Raw genomic sequence first — 21,671 nt, 5'->3', positions numbered from 1 at the left:
CTGTCACGCTCTGGCTCCGGGACTGTGTAGTTTGAGCCAGGGTGTATTCATTTGGTTGTGTTGGGTATAGGGTGTGTTCATTTGGTTGTGTTTGGTTTTGGTTGTAGTGTCTTGTCTCGTCATGTGACTCCCAATCGGAGGTAACGAGTGTCAGCTGTCGGCTCGTTATCTCTGATTGGGAGCCATATTTAAACTGTCAGTGTTCACCTTAGGGTTGTGGGTTTTTGTTCCATGTTTCAGTCTGTGTACTGAGGACTTCACTATCCGTCATTGTTTATTGTTTTCTCGTTCGTGCACTTTAACTTTATAAAGTCATGTTCGCTACAAACGCTGCGCTTTGGTCCACTCCTTCCGTAGACGGCCGTGACAGAAAAACCCACCACAAAAGGACCAAGCAGCGTATACAGGAACACCCGCAGGAGAGAACGCTGGTGGATGTCCTCCTCGGCTGGGGACATATTACGCAGGAGGAGGCCGTCCGGTACCGGAGGGCGATGAAGGGGGAGAACCTGGCAGGAGAGGAGCAACGGCGTCAGCAGGGCCATCGTCGGATGGAAGAGAGGCAACCCCAAAAAAAATTTGGGGGGGGGCACATGGCTTGGGCGGCTGGGCAGCAGGCGGCTGCTACAGGACGTTTTGGAGAGGTGGTCACCGGGTGTTGGGAGGCAGAAGGCAGGTTGGCGAGGCCTGGAGGTAGAGCGGAACCAACTTCCCGTACTCAGGCATGGCAGCATGGGACGGGGCAGGTTCCGCGGTATGCGGAGCAGCGTACTGTGCCACGAGTGGTCCGGCACAGTCCTGTACGTCCTGTGCAAGCACCCCGCACGTGTCGTGCGAAGGGGGGGATGCAGCCAGGACGGAGTGTGCCGGATCTACGCTCGAGGTCTCCAGTGCCTCTCCGCGGTCCCGGATATCCTGCTCCCGTATCGCGTGCTGTCATGTCGGTACGGGTTCACAGCCCTGTACGTCCTGTGCGGATGCCTCACGCAGAGTGTGTGAGGGTAGGCATCCAGCCAGGACGGGTGGTGGCCGCTCTTCGCTCCAGGTCTCCTATCCGTCTCCACAGTCCGGTGAGGCCTGTCCCAGCTCCACGCACCAAACCTACGGTGTGCGTCGCCAGCCCAGCCCGGCCTGTTCCTGCTCCACGCACTAAACCTACGGTGTGCGTCGCCAGCCCAGCCCGGCCTGTTCCTGCTCCACGCACTAAACCTACGGTGTGCGTCGCCAGCCCAGCCCGGCCTGTTCCTGCCACCCGCACCAAGTCTACGGTGCGCGTCGCCAGCCCGACCCGGCCTGTTCCTGCCACTCGCACCAAACCTACGGTGCGCGTCGCCAGCCCGGTCCGGCCTGTTCCTGCCACCCGCACCAAGTCTACGGTGCGCGTCGCCAGCCCGGTCCGGCCTGTTCCTGCCACCCGCACCAAGTGTACGGTGCGCGTCGCCAGCCCGACCCGGCCTGTTCCTGCCACTCGCACCAAACCTACGGTGCGCGTCGCCAGCCCGGTCCGGCCTGTTCCTGCCACCCGCACCAAGTCTACGGTGCGCGTCGCCAGCCCGACCCGGCCTGTTCCTGCTACTCGCACCAAGCCAGGGGTACGAGTCGTCGGCCTGGTCCAGCCCGTTCCTGCTACTCGCACCAAGCCAAGGGTGCGAGTCGTCAGCCTGGTTCAGCTCGTCCCTGCTACTCGCACCAAGCCAAGGGTGCGAGCCGTCAGCCTGATCCAGCCCATTCCTGCTACTCGCACCAAGCCAGGGATGCGAGTCTTCAGCCTGGTGAGGCCTGTTCCGGCTCCACGCACCAGGCAAAGGGTGCGTATCGTCTGCCAGTTCCGGTCCATTCCTACCTCACGCGCCAAGCCAGGGGTGCGCGTCGGAGGTCCTGATCCAGCAAGCTGGGTCAGATCGGACCGGGGGCACTACGGGGGGAGTGAAGTGGGGTGGTGGTCAAGCCCGGAGCCGGAGCCGCCTCCGAGGAGCAACACCCACCCAGCCCTCCCCTATTTTGGGGTGTAGGCGCGGTCGGAGTCCGCGCCTTTAGGGGGGGGTACTGTCACGCTCTGGCTCCGGGACTGTGTAGTTTGAGCCAGGGTGTATTCATTTGGTTGTGTTGGGTATAGGGTGTGTTCATTTGGTTGTGTTTGGTTTTGGTTGTAGTGTCTTGTCTCGTCATGTGACTCCCAATCGGAGGTAACGAGTGTCAGCTGTCGGCTCGTTATCTCTGATTGGGAGCCATATTTAAACTGTCAGTGTTCACCTTAGGGTTGTGGGTTTTTGTTCCATGTTTCAGTCTGTGTACTGAGGACTTCACTATCCGTCATTGTTTATTGTTTTCTCGTTCGTGCACTTTAACTTTATAAAGTCATGTTCGCTACAAACGCTGCGCTTTGGTCCACTCCTTCCGTAGACGGCCGTGACACACTCCAGGTGAAGCTGGTTGAGAAAATGCCAAGAGTGTGCAAATCTGTCATCAAGGCAAAGGGTGGCTATTTGAAGAATCTCAAATACAAAATATATTTTGATTTGTTTAACACTTTTTGGTTACTACATGATTCCATGTGTTATTTCATAGTTTTGATGTCTTCACTATTATTCTACAATGTAGAAAATAGTAAAAATAAAGAAAAACCCTTGAATGAGTAGGTGTGTCCAAACTTTTGACTGTACTATATATATATATATTTGTTGGCAATGACACAGGTCAAACGTTTTCTGTAAGTCTTCACAAGGTTTTCACACACTGTTGCTGGTATTTTGGCCCATTCCTCCATGCAGATCTCCTCTAGAGCAGTGATGTTTTGGGGCTGTCGCTGGGCAACACGGACTTTCAACTCCCTCCAAAGATTTTCTATGGGGTTGAGATCTGGAGACTGGCTAGGCCACTCCAGGACCTTGAAATGCTTCTTACGAAGCCACTCCTTCGTTGCCCGGGCGGTGTGTTTGGGATCATTGTCATGCTGAAAGACCCAGCCACGTTTCATCTTCAATGCCCTTGCTGATGGAAGGTTTTCACTCAAAATCTCACGATACATGGCCCCATTCATTCTTTCCTTTACACGGATCAGTCGTCCTGGTCCCTTTGCAGAAAAACAGCCCCAAAGCATGATGTTTCCACCCCCATGCTTCACAGTAGCTATGGTGTTCTTTGGATGCAACTCAGCATTATTTGTCCTCCAAACACGACGAGTTGGAGTTTTTACCAAAAAGTTATATTTTGGTTTCATCTGACCATATGACATTCTCCCAATCCTCTTCTGGATCATCCAAATGCACTCTAGCAAACTTCAGATGGGCCTGGACATGTACTGGCTTAAGCAGGGGGACACGTCTTGCACTGCAGGATTTGAGTCCCTGGCGGCGTAGTGTGTTACTGATGGTAGGCTTTGTTACTTTGGTCCCAGCTCTCTGCAGGTCATTCACTAGGTCCCCCCGTGTGGTTCTGGGATTTTTGCTCACCGTTCTTGTGATCATTTTGACCCCACGGGGTGAGATCTTGCGTGGAGCCCCAGATCGAGGGAGATTATCAGTGGTCTTGTATGTCTTCCATTTCCTAATAATTGCTCCCACAGTTGATTTCTTCAAACCAAGCTGCTTACCTATTGCAGATTCAGTCTTCCCAGCCTGGTGCAGGTCTACAATTTTGTTTCTGGTGTCCTTTGACAGCTCTTTGGTCTTGGCCATAGTGGAGTTTGGAGTGTGACTGTTTGAGGTTGTGGACAGGTGTCTTTTATACTGATAACAAGTTCAAACAGGTACCATTAATACAGGTAACGAGTGGAGGACAGAGGAGCCTCTTAAAGAAGAAGTTACAGGTCTGTGAGAGCCAGAAATCTTGTTTGTTTGTAGGTGACCAAATACCTATTTTCCACCATAATTTGCAAATAAATTCATTAAAAATCCTACAATGTGATTTTCTGGATTTTTTTTTCTCAATTTGTCTGTCATAGTTGACGTGTACCTATGATGAAAATTACAGGCCTCTCTCATCTTTTTAAGTGGGAGAACTTGCACAATTGGTGGCTGACTAAATACTTTTTTCCCCCACTGTATATATATATACACATACATATATATATATATATACATATATATATATATATATATATATATATATATATATATATATATATATATATATATATATATATACACACACACACACACACAGGAAGTTTACATACACCTTAGACAAATACATTTAAACTCAGTTTCACAATTCCTAACATTTAATCTTAGTAAAGATTCCCTGTCTTAGGTCAGTTAGGATAACCACTTTATTTTAAGAAAGTGAAATGTCTGAATAATAGTAGAGAGAATGATTCATTTCAGCTTGTATTTATTTCATCACATTCCCAGTGGGTCAGAAGTTTACATACACTCAATTAGTATTTGGTAGCATTACCTTTAAATTGTTTAACTTTGGTCAAACATTTCGGGTAGCCTTCCACAAGCTTCCCACAATAAGTTGGGTGAATTTTGGCCCATTCCTCCTGACAGAGCTGGTGTAACTGAGTCAGGTTTGTAGGCCTCCTTGCTCGCACACGCTTTTTCAGTTCTGCCCACAAATGTTCTATAGGATTGAGGTCAAGGCTTTGTGATGGCCACTCCAATACCTTGACTTTGTTGTCCTTAAGCCATTTTGCCACGACATTGGAAGTATGCTTGGGGTCATTGTCCATTGGAAGACCCATTTGCGACCAAGCTTTAACTTCCTGACTGATGTCTTGAGATGTTGCTTCAATATATCCACATAATTTTCCTTCCTCATGATGCCATCTATTTTGTGAAGTGCACCAGTCCCTCCTGCAGCAAAGCACCCCCACAGCATGATGCTGCCACCCCCGTGCTTCACGGTTGGGATGGTGTTCTTCGCCCCCCCCCCCCCCCCCTCTTGGCTGATTTTCTTTTGATTTTCCTATGATGTCAAGCAAAGAGACACTGAGTTTAAAGGTAGGCCTTGAAATACATCCACAGGTACACCTCCAATTGACTCAAATTATGTCAATTAGCCTATCAGAAGCTTTTAAAGCCATGACATCAGTTTCTGGAATTTTCCAAGCTGTTTATAGGCACAGTGAACTTATTGTATGTAAACTTCTGACCCACTGGAATTGTGATACAGTGAATTATAAGTGAAAAAATATGTCTGTAAACAATTGCAACTGCTTGGCCTCTGACCGCAAGGCACTACAGAGGGTAGTGCGTACGGCCCAGTACATCACTGGGGCAAAGCTCCCTGCCATCCAGGACCTCTATACCAGGCGGTGTCAGAGGAAGGCCCTCAAAATTGTCAAAGACTCCAGCCACCCTAGTCATAGACTGTTCTCTCTGCTACCGCACGGCAAGCGGTACCGGAGTGCCAAGTCTAGGTCCAAAAGACTTCTCAACAGCTTCTACCCCCAAGCCATAAGACTCCTGAACAGCTAATCATGGCTACCCGGACTATTTGCACTGCCCCCCCACCCCATCCTTTTTACGCTGCTGCTACTCTGTTAAGTATTTATGCATAGTCACTTTAACTCTACCCACATGTACATATTACCTCAACTACCTCAACTAGCCGGTGCCCCCGCACATTGACTATGCAACGGTACCCCCCTGTATATATAGCCTCCCTACTGTCACTTTATTTTACTGTATATATAGCCTCCCTACTGTCACTTTATTTTACTTCTGCTCTTTTTTTCTCAACACTTTTTTGTTGTTGTTTTATTCTTACTTTTTTGTTTAAAATAAATGCACTGTTGGTTAAGGGCTGTAAGTAAGCATTTCACTGTAATGTCTGCACCTGTTGTATTCGGCGCATGTGACCAATAAAATTTGATTTGATTTGATTTGATTTGAATTGTTGGAAAAATTACTTGTCATGCACAAAGTAGATGTCCTAACGGACTTGCCAAAACTATAGTTTGTGGAGTGGTTGAAAAACACGTTTTAATGAATCCAACCTAAGTGTATGTAAACTTCCGACTTCAACTGTGTGTGTGTATATATATATATATAATTCCTTCTCGCAACTATCTACGCACTCTCCTCCTCTCAACTTTTCCCTTCGCTTGTGGACTTCAGTGCACAACACATCAGCTGTCTTTGACCAGGTGAAAAAACCTATCCAAGCCAAACCTTCATATCGTGACCGCTAACAGCTACACACAGCCTACATCATTGTCACGGCAAAGTCAACATAGCTACTAGAACTAACGCATTAGTAAACCCGCTACAATCATGTAGTCCAGTGAACAGTCAGAAAGCAGTTTAGCAGTTACACCGGCGGGCCCCAGTGGCAATAAATTAAAACCAAAAGGTTATCTTGACTTGAAAGTTCCAGTGTTGGATAGCCATAGCCAGCTAGCTAACTTAGCATCCCTCTCTGTTTGTTGGTTTGGCAATGCCACTGTCAGCCAGAAAAATATGCTGAGAAGGATTATCACCACAGCAAGCAAGGTACTTGGAGTCAAACAGACAGGCTTGGATGAGATCTTTAAGGTCAGGGCCCTCAGCAAGGCTCACAAATTTATTTTAGACCCAAGCCACCCCCTGTACCCGGACTTTGAACTACTCCCCTCTGGGTGCAGGTATAGGGCACCCCCCGGCAGGAAAAACAGAACTAGACAATCATTTGTGGCAGGTGTGATATCCCTCCTAAACAACTGGGCTAATGTTCCTATCGACCCAGTAAGGCCAGCAGGCTAGTCTCTTTTTATTGGTATGTAACTGTTATGAATGTTGTATTGTCAATTTGTTTTCTACTGTATTTAAACCCCACTTTAAACGTGTACATGATACTGCAACAACATTTCCCCATGGGGACAATAAAGTCAGCAAGTAAGTAAGTTTGAGCCGGGTGTTTGAGTAGGCTAGCTGGATTCGCTAGCTAAGTGAAAGTGAAAATTTAAAAAATGACAACCAAATATAGCCAGCTCTCTCTCTCCTTCTTGCTTCTCCTTAATTTTAGGAAATTAATTTGTTAAAAACTGTTCAACTATTGTCTTTCTCTCTCTTTGAGTTAACTACTCACCACATTTTATGCCCTGCAGTGCTAGCTAGCTGTAGCTTATGCTTTCAGTACTAGATTCATTCTCTGATCCTTTGATTGGGTGACAACATGTCAGTTCATGCTACAACAGCTCTGATAGGTTGGAGGACGTCCTCTGGAAGTTGTCATAATTACTGTGTTAGACTATAGAAGCGGGTGAGAACCATGTGCCTCCTAGGTTTTGTATTAAAGTCAATGTACCCAGAGGAGGACAGAAGCTAGCTGTCCTCCAGCTACACATGGTGCTACCCTACAGAGTGCTGCTGAGGCTACTGTAGACCTCCATTGCAAAACAGTGTGTTAGAATGAATTATTTGTTGACGTGAATATATTTAGTATAGTTTTAGCAAAAAAAAATGAAATTCACTGAGGAGGATGGTCCTCCCCTTCCTCTGATGAGCCTTCACTGTTACAGGTACATTCAATTCATTTGAAAGGCAAGTGGTGGCATTGCAGAACATAATTGGATGAGTTGAGTGCCTGGTGAATTAATATTGTAGCTAATTAGACATGCATATGCATGTAAGAATTGCAATTGTACGAGGTGCTCATTGACAAAACAGGGTAAGCAGGTTTGATCTAGATATCCTGCTCCGAAATTCAGAAGGCCTAGTATTTATTTGTATTGTACCGCACACCCTCATTCCAGCTCACCCTATGGGAATGCGCAGGGGGTTGGGCTTCAGGGAAATCTCAGGTGATGTCACAGTGAGTGACAAGCAGGAGAGGTCAATGTCCTGGGCCTCCATCTTGTTCTGAAGGTCATGGGACAGCTGCTGCCGGGACTCCTGAAGAAGACTGGAGATAACAGCCAATGATAAGTACTGAGACGGCAAAATATGTGAGAGTGGCACCAGAATTTAAATAAAAACATGTCTTACCTTTTTGTAGTTAATAAATTAAATGTGAAACGTGATAACTATAGTATGATTAACTATAGTATGATTAACATGGTGACGCAACGCACTTCCACGTTGTCTCCATGCTGCTGTGCAGTTTGTCGCTACTTGCCAAACTTTTTCGCTTTTTACTCTTAATAACCATTTAATCAAACTCTGTATTTAACAAGTTTACCAACGTCTTAGTTTTGTCCTCACACAACATGTTTTATTCAACTTTTTCACCCAGGACGCTATATCTGGACATGGATCTGCTGGACCTCCTCCGGTCGAAAAAGCTAAGTAACATTATGCCTTCTCATTGCAGTCGCTGTACTCATAATATACAGGAGAACTATCGCCTTATATAGTGAGAATAGCCAAGTTGCAAGCTTGGCTATTCAGACGCAATCGTTAGGCAAGTGCAATTTACGTGTAGGAAAGGATGAAACAGCATCGATGCCACCAGTAAATACAGGTAGTAGTATTAATCCCCCTCCACAGTCCCCACAGCCGGACAATTTTCTCATGGATTCTGGAAATAAATGCTGTCGGTATGCTCATCCGGTGTCGCTCATTCAGCCGATATAAACTTTCAACCGGTTTTCCCCACTAAGCAACAAGTCTGAGTCAGAGCCCGAGCCTTCACAGGTCTAACCACCCGTTACAGGGTCTGAGCCGCCGAATCTGACTCCATTACCCACAATATTAGACTTAAAATAATAATCCAGCCATCATACATTGTTTGCCAGGGGGCAGGACTACCGACGTAAAGGCTAATCTGAAGATGGTGCTGGCTGAGGCTAAAACTGGCGAGTGCAGATGGTATAGGGATATTGTTATCCAGGTCGGCACCAACGATGTTAGGATGAAACAGTCAAAGGGTCACCAAGTGCAACATAGCTTCAGCGCGTAACATAGCTAGAAAGATGTGTTGGCATCGAGTAATTGTCTCTGGTCCCCTCCCAGTTAGGGGGAGTGATGAGCTCCACAGCAGACTCGCACAAATCAATCGCTGGTTGAAAACTTTTTTCTCTCCCTCCCAAAATATATAATGTGTAGATAACTGGCCCTCTTTCTGGGACTCCTGCACAAACAGGCCAAGCCTGGCCTGCTGAGGAGTGACAGAATCCATCCTAGCTGGAGGGTGCAGGCCAGGCAGCAGGCTGTTAGCCAGCCTGCCAGCTTAGTGGAGTCTGCCCCTAGCACAGTCAGTGTAGCCCGCTCAGTTTTCCCCATTGAGACCGTGTCTGTGCCTCGATCTAGGTTGGGCAAAACTAAACATGGCAGTGTTCGCCTTAGCAATCTCACTGGAATAAAGACCTGCTCCATTCCTGTCATTATTGAAAGAGATTGTGATAATACCTCACATCTCAAAATAGGACTACTTAATGTTAGATCCCTCACTTCCAAGGCAGTCATAGTCAATGAACTAATCACTGATCATCAACTTGATGTGATTGACCTGACTGAAACATGGCTCAAGCCTGATTAATTTACTGTGTTAAATGAGGCCTCTCCTCCTGGTTACACTAGTGACCATATCTCCCACGCATCCCGCAAAGGCGGAGGTGTTGCTAACCTTTAAGACAGCAAATTTAAATTTACGAAGAAAAAAATGACGGTGTTTTCTTCTTTTGAGCTTCTAGTCATGAAATCTATGCAGCCTACATCAATATTCACACTGAAAAGTCCACACACCTACTCTGAAAGGCTTTCGGAGCCATCATCAACTCAGTGGGTTTTATCCAACATGTCTCGGGGACCTACGCATTGCCACAATCATCTAGTTTTGTCCCATGGAATAAATATTGTGGATCTAAATGTTTGTCCTCATAATCCTGGACTATCAGACAACCATTTTGTTACGTTTGCAATCGCAATAAATAATCTGCTCAGACCCCCAAACAAGGATTATCAAAAGCCATGCTATAAATGCTCGGACAAGCCAAAGATTCCTAGATGCCCTTCCAGACTCCCTCCACCTACCCAAGGAAGTCGGAGTACAAAATGCAGTTAACCAACTAACCTAGGATCTAAACTTAACCTTGCGTCATACCTTAGATGCAGTCAAACCTCTACAAACAAAAACCATGTCACAAGAAACTAGCTGCCTGGTATACAGAAAATACCCGAGCCCTGAAGCAAGCTTCCAGAAAATTGGAACGGAAATGGCGATTCTCCGAATTTGAAGTCTTCCGACTAGCTTGAAAAGACAGTACCATGCAATATTGAAAAGCCCTCACTGCTGCTCGATCAGCCTACTTTTCCAACCTGAGAATAAAGAGAATAAAAACAATCCAAAATGTATTTTTGATACTGTCGCAAAGCGAACTAAAAAGCAGCATTCCACAAGTGAGGATGGCCTTCACATCGACGAAAAGATCATGATAATTAGAAAGCTAATTACGGACTCCTCTTTGAATATGTGTATTTCTCCAAAACTCAGTTGTCCTGAGTCTGCACAGAACTGCCACGACCTAGGATCAATGGAGACACAAGTTTTTTTATCCTGTATCTCTCGATACATACACGAAATTAGTAATGGGGCTCTAAACCGTCCAGTTGCCTACTGGACCCTATTCCAAATAAACTACTGAAAGAGCTACTTCCTGTGCTTGGCCCTCCTATGTTGAACATAATAAATGGCTCCCTATCCTCCAGATGTGTGCCAAACTTTTTTTTTTTTTTTTACTATCGGCATATATCGAATCTCCCATTCCTCTCAAACAATTTTGAAAAAGCTATTGCACAGCAACTCACTGCCTTCCTGAAGACAAATAATGTATTTGAAATGCTCCAGTCTGGTTTTAGACCCCATCATAGTAGTGAGACCGCACTCGTGAAGGTGCTAAATTACTTTAGTGCCGCTTTTGACACCATCAATCACCACATTCGCTTGGAGAGATTGGAAACCCTAAATGGTCTACACGGACAAGTTCTTGCCTGGTTTAGATCTTATCTGTTGGAAAGATATCATTTTGCCTCTGACAAATCAATGGTAAGTTTCGGTGTTCCTGAAGGTTCCGTTTTAGCACCACTATTGTTTTCACTATATATATTCTACCTCTTGGTGATGTCATTCGGAAACAAAATGTCAACTTTCACTGCTATGCAGATGACACACAGCTGTACATTTCGATGAAACATGGTGAAGTCCCAAAATTGCCTACCCTGGAAGCCTGTGTTTCAGACATAAGGAAGTGGATGGCGGCAAATGTTTTACTTTTAAATTTGGACAAAACAGAGATGCTAATTCTAGATCCCAAGAAATAAAGAGATTTGCTGTTTGATCAGACAATTAATCACAATGGTTGTGCAGTTGTCTCAAATAAAACTGTGAAGGACCTCAGCGTTACTCTTGACCCTGATATCTCTTTTGACGAACATATCAAACATATTTCAAGGGCAGCTTTATTCAATCTTCGTAACATTGCAAAAATCTAACTTTTTGTCAAAAATGATGCAGAAAAGCTAATCCATGCTTTTGTTACTTCCAGATTAGACTACGCTCTACTCTCCGGCTACCCAGATAAAGCACTAAATACACTTCAGTTAGTGCTAAATACAACCTGCTGGAATCTTGATTAGAACCAAAACATTTGATCATATTACTCAAATCAAATCAAATCAAATTTTATTGGTCACATGCGCCGAATACAACAGGTGCAGACATTACAGTGAAATGCTTACTTACAGCCCTTAACCAACAGTGCATTTATTTTAAACAAAAAAAGTAAGAATAAAACAACAACAACAAAGTGTTGAGAAAAAAAGAGCAGAAGTAAAATAAAGTGACAGTAGGGAGGCTATATATACAGTAAAATAAAGTGACAGTAGGGAGGCTATATATACAGGGGGGTACCGTTGCATAGTCAATGTGCGGGGGCACCGGCTAGTTGAGGTAGTTGAGGTAATATGTACATGTGGGTATAGTTAAAGTGACTATGCATAAATACTTAACAGAGTAGCAGCAGCGTAAAAAGGATGGGTGGGGGGGCAGTGCAAATATTCCGGGTAGCCATGATTAGCTGTTCAGGAGTCTTATGGCTTGGGGGTAGAAGCTGTTGAGAAGTCTTTTGGACCTAGACTTGGCACTCCGGTACCGCTTGCCGTGCGGTAGCAGAGAGAACAGTCTATGACTAGGGTGGCTGGAGTCTTTGACAATTTTGAGGGCCTTCCTCTGACACCGCCTGGTATAGAGGTCCTGGATGGCAGGGAGCTTTGCCCCAGTGATGTACTGGGCCGTACGCACTACCCTCTGTAGTGCCTTGCGGTCAGAGGCCAAGCAGTTGCCATACCAGGCGGTGATGCAACCAGTCAGGATGCTCTCGATGGTGCAGCTGTAGAATTTTTTGAGGATCTGAGGACCCATGCCAAATCTTTTTAGTCTCCTGAGGGGGAATAGGCTTTGTCGTGCCCTCTTCACGACTGTCTTGGTGTGTTTGGACCATGATAGTTCGTTGGTGATGTGGACACCAAGGAACTTGAAGCTCTCAACCTGTTCCACTACAGCCCCGTCGATGAGAATGGGGGCGTGCTCAGTCCTCTTTTTTTTCCTGTAGTCCACAATCATCTCCTTTGTCTTGGTCACGTTGAGGGAGAGGTTGTTGTCCTGGCACCACACGGCCAGATCTCTGACCTCCTCCCTATAGGCTGTCTCATCGTTGTCGGTGATCAGGCCTACCACTGTTGTGTCGTCGGCAAACTTAATGATGGTGTTGGAGTCGTGCCTGGCCATGCAGTCATGGGTGAACAGAGAGTACAGGAGGGGACTGAGCACGCACCCCTGAGGGGCCCCCGTGTTGAGGATCAGTGTGGCAGATGTGTTGTTACCTACCCTTACCACCTGGGGGCGGCCCGTCAGGAAGTCCAGGATCCAGTTGCAGAGGGAGGTGTTTAGTCCCAGGATCCTTAGCTTAGTGATGAGCTTAGAGGGCACTATGGTGTTGAATGCTGAGCTGTAGTCAATGAATAGCATTCTCACGTAGGTGTTCCTCTTGTCCAGGTGGGAAAGGGCAGTGTGGAGTGCGATAGAGATTGCATCATCTGTGGATCTGTTGGGGCGGTATGCAAATTGGAGTGGGTCTAGGGTTTCTGGGATTATGCTGTTGATGTGAGCCATGACCAGTCTTTCAAAGCACTTCATGGCTACAGACGTCAGTGCTACGGGTCGGTAGTCATTTAGGCAGGTTATCTTAGAGTTCTTGGGCACGGGGACTATGGTGGTCTGCTTGAAACATGTTGGTATTACAGACTCAGTCAGGGACATGTTGAAAATGTCAGTGAAGACACTTGCCAGTTGGTCAGCACATGCTCGGAGTACACGTCCTGGTAATCCGTCTGGCCCTGCAGCCTTGTGAATGTTGACCTGCTTAAAAGTCTTACTCACATCGGCTACGGAGAGCGTGATCACATAGTCGTCCGGAGCAGCTGGTGCTCTCATGCATGCTTCAGTGTTGCTTGCCTCGAAGCGAGCATAGAAGTGGTTTAGCTCGTCTGGTAGGCTTGTGTCACTGGGCAGCTCGCGGCTGTGCTTCCCTTTGTAGTCTGTAATAGTTTTCAAGCCCTGCCACATCCGACGAGCGTCAGAGCCAGTGTAGTATGATTCAATCTTAGACCTGTATTGACTCTTTGCCTGTTTGATGGTTCGTCGGAGGTCATAGCGGGATTTCTTATAAGCGTCCGGGTTAGAGTCCCGTTCCTTGAAAGCGGCAGCTCTACCCTTTAGCTCAGTGCGGATGTTTCCTGTAATCCATGGCTTCTGGTTGGGGTATGTACGTACGGTCACTGTGGGGACGACATCATCGATGCACTTATTGATGAAGCCAGTGACTGATGTGGTGTACTCCTCAATGCTGTCTGAAGAATCCCGGAACATGTTCCAGTCTGTGCTAGCAAAACAGTCCTGTAGCTTAGCATCTGCGTCATCTGACCACTTTTTTATTAACCGAATCACTGGTGCTTCCTGCTTCAGTTTTTGCTTATAAGCAGGAATCAGGAGGATAGAGTTATGGTCAGATTTGCCAAATGGAGGGCGAGGGAGAGCTTTGTATGCGTCTCTGTGTGTGGAGTAAAGGTGGTCTAGAGTTTTTTCCCCTCTGGTTGCACATTTAACATGCTGGTAGAAATGAGGTAGAACGGATTTAAGTTTCCCTGCATTAAAGTCCCCGGCTACTAGGAGCGCTGCATCTGGATGAGCGTTTTCCTGTTGATTAATGGCCTTGTACAACTCATTCAGTGCAATCTTAATGCCAGCATTGGTTTGTGGTGGTAAATAGACAGCTATGAAAAATATAGATGAAAACTCTCTTGGTAAATAGTGTGGTCTACAGCTTATCATAAGATACTCTACCTCAGGCGAGCAAAACCTCGAGACTTCCTTAGTATTTGATTTTGTGCACCAGCTGTTGTTTACAAATATACACAGACCGCCGCCCCTTGTCTTACCAGAGTCAGACGTTCTGTCCTGCCGATGTAGCGTATAGCCTGCTAGCTGAATGTTATCATTGTTGTCGTTCAGCCACGACTCCGTGAAACATAAGATATTACAGTTTTTAATGTCCCGTTGGTAGGATAACCGTAATCTTAAATCGTCAATTTTATTCTCAAAAGATTGAACGTTGGCTAATAGGATTGATGGGAGAGGCAGTTTACTCGCACGCCGTCGGATCCTTACAAGGCACCCGGATCTGCGTCCACGATATCTCCGTCTCTTCCTCACGCGAATGACGGGGATCTGGGCCTTGTTGGGTGTCTGTAGAATATCCTTCGCGAACGCCTCGTTGAAGAAAAAGTCTTCGTCCAATGCGAGGTGAGTAATCGCTGTCCTGATATCCAGAAGCTCTCTTTGGTTATAAGAGACGATGGCAGAAACATTATGTACAAAATAAATTACAAATAACGCGGAAAAACACACATAATAGTACAATTGGTTAGAGGGCTGTAAAACGGCAGCCATCTTCCTCCGGCGCTGTTCCTCCAGTGCTAGCCTCTTTACACTGGGTTCCTGTTAAGGCTAGGGCTGATTTCAAGGTTTACATGGACTTGCTCCTACCGATCTCTCCGATTTGGTCCTGCCATACATACCTACACGTACGCTACGGTCACAAGATGCAGGCCTCCTTATTGTTCCTAAGCAAACAGCTGGAGGCAGGGCTGTCTCCTATAGAGACCCATTTCTATGGAATGGTCTGCCTATCCATCGGTCTCGACCTTTAAGTCTTTACTGAAGACTCATCTCTTCATTAGGTCCTATGATTGAGTGTAGTCTGGCCCATGGGAGCGAAGGTGAATGGCAAGGCACTGGAGTGATGAACCACCCTTGCTATCTCTGCCTGGCCGGCTCCCCTCTCTCCACTGGGATTCTCTGCCTCTGACCCTATTACGGGGACTGAGTCACTGGCTTACTAGTGCTCTCCCAAGCTGTCCCTAGGAGGGCTGCATCATGTCGTGCCTTTTTTCGCTATACTCGACTTGAGTGGGTTGAGTCACTGACGTGTTCTTCCTGTCCGGTTTTGCGCCCCCCCCTCGGGCTTGTGCGGTGGGGGAGATCTTCGTGGGCTATACTCAGCCTTGTCTCAGGGTAGTAAATTGGTGGTCTGTTGATATCCCTCTAGTGGTGTGGGGGCTGTGCTTTGGCAAAGTGGGTGGGGTTATATCCTGCCTGGTTGGCCCTGTCCGGGGGTATTGTTGGATGGGGCCACAGTGTCCCCCGAACCCAGTCTACAGCATCTGTGCTGCAATAGTCTATGTGACGGGGGGGCTAGGGTCAGTCTGTCCTATCTGGTGTAATTTTCCTGTCTTATCTGGTGTCCTGTGTGATCTTAAGTATGCTCCCTCTAATTCTCCCATCTCTTTCCCACCTCTCCCGGAGGACCTGAGCCCTAGGACGATGCCTCAGGCCTGATGACTCCTGGCTGTCCCTGTCCATTTCTGCTGTTCTGCCTGCGGCTATGGAACCCTGACCTGTACACCGGATGTGCTACCTTGTCGTGCTGCTGCCCCAGTTTCAACTGTTCTGCCTGCGGCTATGGAAGCCTGACCTGTCCACCGGACGTGCTACCTTGTCCCGGACATGCTGTTTAATTCCACTCTCTCCCTCTCTACCTCCCTCTCTACCGCACTTGCTGTCTCGACCTCAATGCTCAGCTCTGAAAAGCCAACTGACATTTAGTCCTGAGGTGCTGACCTGTTGCACCCTCTACAACCACTTTGATTATTATTTGACGCTGCTGCTCATCTATGAACGTTTGAACATCTTGAAGAACGATCTGGCCTTAATAGCCATGTACTCTTATAATCTCCCCCCCGGCACAGCCAGAAGAGGACTGGCCACCCCTCAAAGCCTGCTTTCTTTCTAGGTTCCTGCCTTTCTAGGCAGTTTTTTCTAGCCACCGTGCTTCTACATCTGCATTGCTTTTATGGGGGTTTTTAGGCTGGGTTCTGTATAAGCACTTTGTGACATCTGCTGATGTAAAAAGGGCTTTATAAATACATTTGATTTTAAATCCTTAATTAGCATTGAAAAGGTTAATCCATTCTTCTCTAATTATAAATCTCTCTCCCTAATTTGTGAATCACTCTTGTAACGTCAGTAGGCTACTAGACTATGCTTCAGAGGGGGAGGGGCAGGTAGTCTCTGCACACACTGGCAAAGATTTTCAGCTGGCAAACAGGCAGACACTGGAATAAGTTTGAGTGAGGGCTTTATAACGTAAAAGAACATTATAAACCGGGTTCAGTATAGATCACTTTCATTCTCGGTTCTGATTCTGTTCCTCATATGTAGTTATGTCGTGGTTTTCGGGTCTGTTCGCTGAACCCGTTCCAACCCCTGCTTTTGACCAGGGCACATAGGACTCTGGGCAAAAGTAGTACACTATAAAGGGAATAGGGTGCCATTTGGGATGCAACATCGGTCAAACGGTTTCTTACCACAGCTGCTCGAAGGCCTTGTCGATGCGCTGCTGGAGCACCCGCTGTGCTCCGTCGATCATCTCCACTTCCTTCTTCAGCTGGGCCTCCACTGGGTCGCTGACCAGCTCGTTGCCGCGGCGACCCTCCCTCAGGGTCAGGCACTCCACCGTGACCTCCAGAGGCACAGCGGTGGCCGCCAGTGCCCGCTCAGTCTCCTCCTTCCCCTGAGACACAGAGACAGAGCAGCCAAACTCACCTACGCTGTACTAGCACGTCAATACATCACCCTAAAACCTGGTTTATTGCAAAGTCTGATAAATGTAGAAAGCTGCCAGAATGTTATTTTTTTTTACCAGGTACTTCACACTTTCTGTTTTTACATTGAAACAACTGCATGCCAGATTAATACTAATCTGAAATTGAATTGCAAATCTCACCAGGGTTAAGGCATCCATCTCTTTCTCCACTTCCTGTGCGCATGATTCCAAAGTCTCTCTCCAGCGGGAGATATCCCAGATCCTATCACTCAGCCTGCGAGAGCTGTCACTCGTATCCCAGTTAGTCTGTGGGAGATGAGGTAGAGAGAGAGATGAGGGACAGAGAGATAAACCGAGAGCGGAGAGAGAGAACGAGTTAGAGGGGGGAGAAAGAGGGAGAGTGAGAGAGAGGATAGAGAGAAAAGGAGAGAGAGATTGCATGAATACCTGTGATGAGAATAAATAATAGTCCCTGACAATTGATGATGTGGAAACTAATTTATTAGGCTCTGTCTGTATAGGCCAATGTAACAGTCACAAAGTCAAGCAAGATCTTACTGAATTGGTTGTTTCATTACATAGTCACAATGTCTTACCTTGCTGGTTGTCTCATTGCGTAAGGCCCTCCCTTCCTGACGTGTCTTGTGTGAGATGTGTCGCCTGTGTTCTGCTGTGTCAGATATCTGCTTGTTACTGGTGTCCCAGTCGGACACACTGTACCTGAGCCCAGGCTTGGCACTTAGCGTGGCCATGGTCCTCACAGAGTCACAGGACTAAATGAAACAGGTGACACACAGGTATGATGAGACTGGAAACGAGTTGATGGAACTCTATGGGCCCTGATCAAAAGTAATGCACTATAGGCAATAGGCTGACATTTGGGACACAGACTGTTTACATGAGGGACAAGTATTGTCAAAATTTTTACATTTGATATGACGTGATGTTTGGGGAGGTTGTGGGAATAGTGCTGTCAGTGATGTGTAATGATCTGTTTGGAGTCATAATTTGCATGAAAGTGTATTTCCACCCTCTCTACCCACAGCCAAATGATCAAACCATTACTCACTCAAGGAGGAAATGAACTTGCATAACCTCTGTTCAAAAGCAACCTTTAGTTGATTAAGACTAGCTTTTAGGCTATATGAAAACTTATTGAATGGGAAGAGATGGGCTAGCTTGCACTGCGTCTAAAGCTCAGGGACATTTGATAGCTCATACATGGATGGGAAGGTTGTGCTGGGAGATGCACCTGCTGCTCTCTGGAATTGAATGCCTCAATACCACTTAACATTAATTAACTTCAGTATGAAAGTCATTATGTGGAACAATTAATTCCCTTTCATGTCATTACTCAGAGAACAGTATTGCCTAATAGGATTATGAGCCATAACAGTAGATCAATGCACAATGTCTTATCATGGCCATAAAACAATGGGTGTTTCTCAATATGTTCGTATACTACCGTGCTCTCATGCAGAGTACGTTCTTGTGTGGACGAGTGTGGAGAATTGATAAAACAATACATTCGAGAAGCACTCGCACTCCCCTTACTGCAGTACCTCATGCTTCACCACCCCCATTCACGAACCCTTTTCCAGCCAGGACAATAGCAACAATAGACGAAACTAGATATACACAAAGCAAACGTTTTGCTTCATAATTATCAGCTAGATATGCGAATTGTAATAATCTAGCTAGCCAGCTACTTAGACAGGCAAAAATGACCTAAAACGAATATTATGCAAGATAATGTCAATTCTTCGTGAGTAGCTAGCTAACGCTTCTTCGTGGCTATCTGGCTAGCTAACAATACTGGGAGCTAGCCAGTTATCCCTATTGGACTTGTAATAATATGTAATATGCCATTTAGCAGACGCTTTTATCCAAAGCGACTTACAGTCATGCGTGCATACATTTTTTGTGTATGGGTGGTCCCGGGGATCGAACCCACTACCTTGACGTTACAAGCGCCGTGCTCTACCAGCTGAGCTACAGAAGACTTATCTGGGCTTGCTATCTACAGTACGTAGACAGGTAAACATACCAAAATTAACACAGCATGTATTTATTAACGTATCAAGTTTAAATATTGTAGTCAGGCAACATATGAGATGTGAATAGAAAACATTTCATTCCGAATTCGGAGTGTATTTTCTCTGGCTACAGCTCAAATAATGTCCGCTATTGTCATTGATTTCAAGAAATGTTGCATCATTTTTTGACGTGGTTGCATCATTTCTTTGCATACTTTCTGTCGAAGCTTGCATCGATCAATGATTTAAAATATTTACAAATGGAGTAGGCATTCGAGAAGTACTCTCAGTGCTCTCAGTGCTCTGTTTCACATAATTTTATTTGGACTCATACTCCGACCCTCCCGTGCTCCAATTTGCGTGCTCGGAGCATGGTCATAGATAGAACAATGAGACAGACATTTCACCGGATGTATTAATGTGAAGCATCCACTCGGCGTTTCCGCCACTTACCAAATATGGTAGTGAGTAGGAAGCCATGTGTCCGGCACTGGGAGAAGCTGGAACGAGATGGATTTTGGCCGACATTCTGCACATTTTCTCATCGATGAAACATTTGATCTCAATACAGTTTTCTGTTCCCAAAACTAGAATCTGTTGCGAACAGAGTGGAGTAAGTTTTGTAGACTTTACCCCTTGTAAAAAAATTGCATTGTTTATGAGTGCAAAGGCGAATGCACGCACTTTACTGAGTAGGCGTTCCCTAACGGAAATATGGAAATATGCTACAACGCGACAATAGGATCTCGCAAGCTCGTGCTTGGCTCTGCCCAGCTCCTTGCTTGTTCTGCAAACTATAACTAATTTGTTCCCATTTGAAACGACGGGCTGTGGTCTATCTTGGTTTAGTTGTAAAAATCTTAGGCACGGTAGTATGCATTTTTGACAAACGCCCAATGTCTGCAATTCAGCTTTCCTATTACTGTACTCAACTTTTTCTCAGAAACGAGACTAGGCTTAATCAAATTGAAACTAGGCAAGATAGGCTAGGGGGAAAATGTGTGCTTAATTCAGCACACAGACCATGCTACTTGTTTGTGGTAGGCTACTGTAATTAACATCAGGTGTTTGAATAATGGAAACATACCTGCAGTCTTGTTTTTATGGTGGCTCTGTTTTGATAGTTAGCCTAATTAATTGGTGTTAAGTAATTTGATATTGAACCTATAAGTAGACAAAACATTTATATCATTATTCAACATAGCTTTGGCATTATGGCACAAGGTAAATTGTTACATAATGGAACTTTCGAACTATATTTACTTACCCAAAGCTCTCGAATTTGCGGATATCCTGGAGTGTCTGCACCGGTGGTCCATAACCTGTGTCTCACCAGCTCTTGTAGACTGTCTCCAGGTAACGCACAGATGCAACTAGTCAAACACGACTACTAAATAATTAAAATGCCATGGCAACGTTAAACAAATAGCCATTCGAAGGGCTTTAGTGATTGACATCAGTCTTTGTGACTGTCCGACGACGCAACAATGCATCCTACATCATAATGTGGAGCTCCATGACTGTCAGATGATGCAAAAAGGTACCCAAATAGAATTGTTGGCGACAGATTAGTCTCCAACTTGGAGAAATAAATGTTTCTGCTGTATCCAGTATCCTAGGCTACTAGTGCCCCCCTATATGCTTTTCTTTTCAGTGAAGCCATCGGTGGTCTTACTCTAGTTCTAGAAGTACAACTAAGTAATTTAGATGAAGAACTACATAATAGAATCTTACACATTTAAGTGTAACTCCACCATCACAGTTGAATACCGTAGCTACAGTATCTGTCTGGCTAGGAATGAAGCAGAAAACTGCAAGAATCAACATACATCACATCCATTCTCTCAATGAATACACCAACACAGACTTCATACATACAGTATTTAATTAAAACAAGTACATATGACGACCAAATAAAAAGGCTCAACTTAGGACCAGGATCAGACAAAGACCAAAAAAGTATTTGCAAAAAAAAATGTGCATATTGTTACCAAAGCAATTTGTCATTTGTATCTTATTAAGTACGATATGCAGCCAACCATAATAGAGGTGCAGGGTTTGGAGATGTTCTGAGGAATCCTTTCCTAGGCAAGCAGGCACTGGTGACAACTGGACCACTGCATGTTGTTCTCTGTTTGTAAACCTCTTGCTGTAACATGTTAAGATCTTTCAATAAGGATCTTGAGAAGAAATGTATACATGCCAGAGCAGTGGTTCTAAATAGAATGCATTTTTGTCTAGGCCTGGAATATAATGGTTGGGCAGTGGTCTAGGCCTGGAATACATGCCAGAGCAGTGGTTCTAAATAGAATGCATTTTTGTCTAGGCCTGGAATATAATGGTTGGGCAGTGGTCTAGGCCTGGAATACATGCCAGAGCAGTGGTTCTAAATAGAATGCATTTTTGGGGGGGTCGTCACCACCAGAGTTACTTTCCAAATGGCACCCTATTCGCTATATAGTGCACTACTTTTGATCAGAGCCAATATTAGTGCACTACAAAGAGAATAGGGTGCCATTTGGTAGGGTGAACTAAAAAGAGAATAGGGT

At 45.7% G+C, this 21,671-nt stretch overlaps 1 protein-coding gene across 1 annotated transcript in view; it reads right to left on the bottom strand.

Annotated features, from left to right (window-relative positions):
• Positions 1 to 20,447, bottom strand: part of LOC311133067 (tektin-2-like) — a 30,776-nt gene extending 10,329 nt beyond the window's left edge. Inside the window, exons 1-5 of the mRNA XM_084166500.1 lie at positions 20,390 to 20,447; positions 17,683 to 17,859; positions 17,267 to 17,392; positions 16,848 to 17,053; positions 7,687 to 7,830 (exon numbers count right to left, since the gene is read on the bottom strand). Of these exons, the coding sequence (XP_084022626.1) occupies positions 7,687 to 7,830; positions 16,848 to 17,053; positions 17,267 to 17,392; positions 17,683 to 17,838 (632 nt within the window). The 5' untranslated portion in view covers positions 17,839 to 17,859; positions 20,390 to 20,447. The remainder of the gene's footprint in view (positions 1 to 7,686; positions 7,831 to 16,847; positions 17,054 to 17,266; positions 17,393 to 17,682; positions 17,860 to 20,389) is intronic.
• Positions 20,448 to 21,671: the final 1,224 nt, after the last annotated feature.

The sequence above is a fragment of the Coregonus lavaretus genome (genome assembly GCF_964263955.1).
Source record: "Coregonus lavaretus genome assembly, chromosome: 7".
In the NCBI taxonomy this organism is placed as follows: Eukaryota; Metazoa; Chordata; class Actinopteri; order Salmoniformes; family Salmonidae; genus Coregonus; species Coregonus lavaretus.
This window is presented reverse-complemented; position numbering and strand designations above follow the sequence as displayed.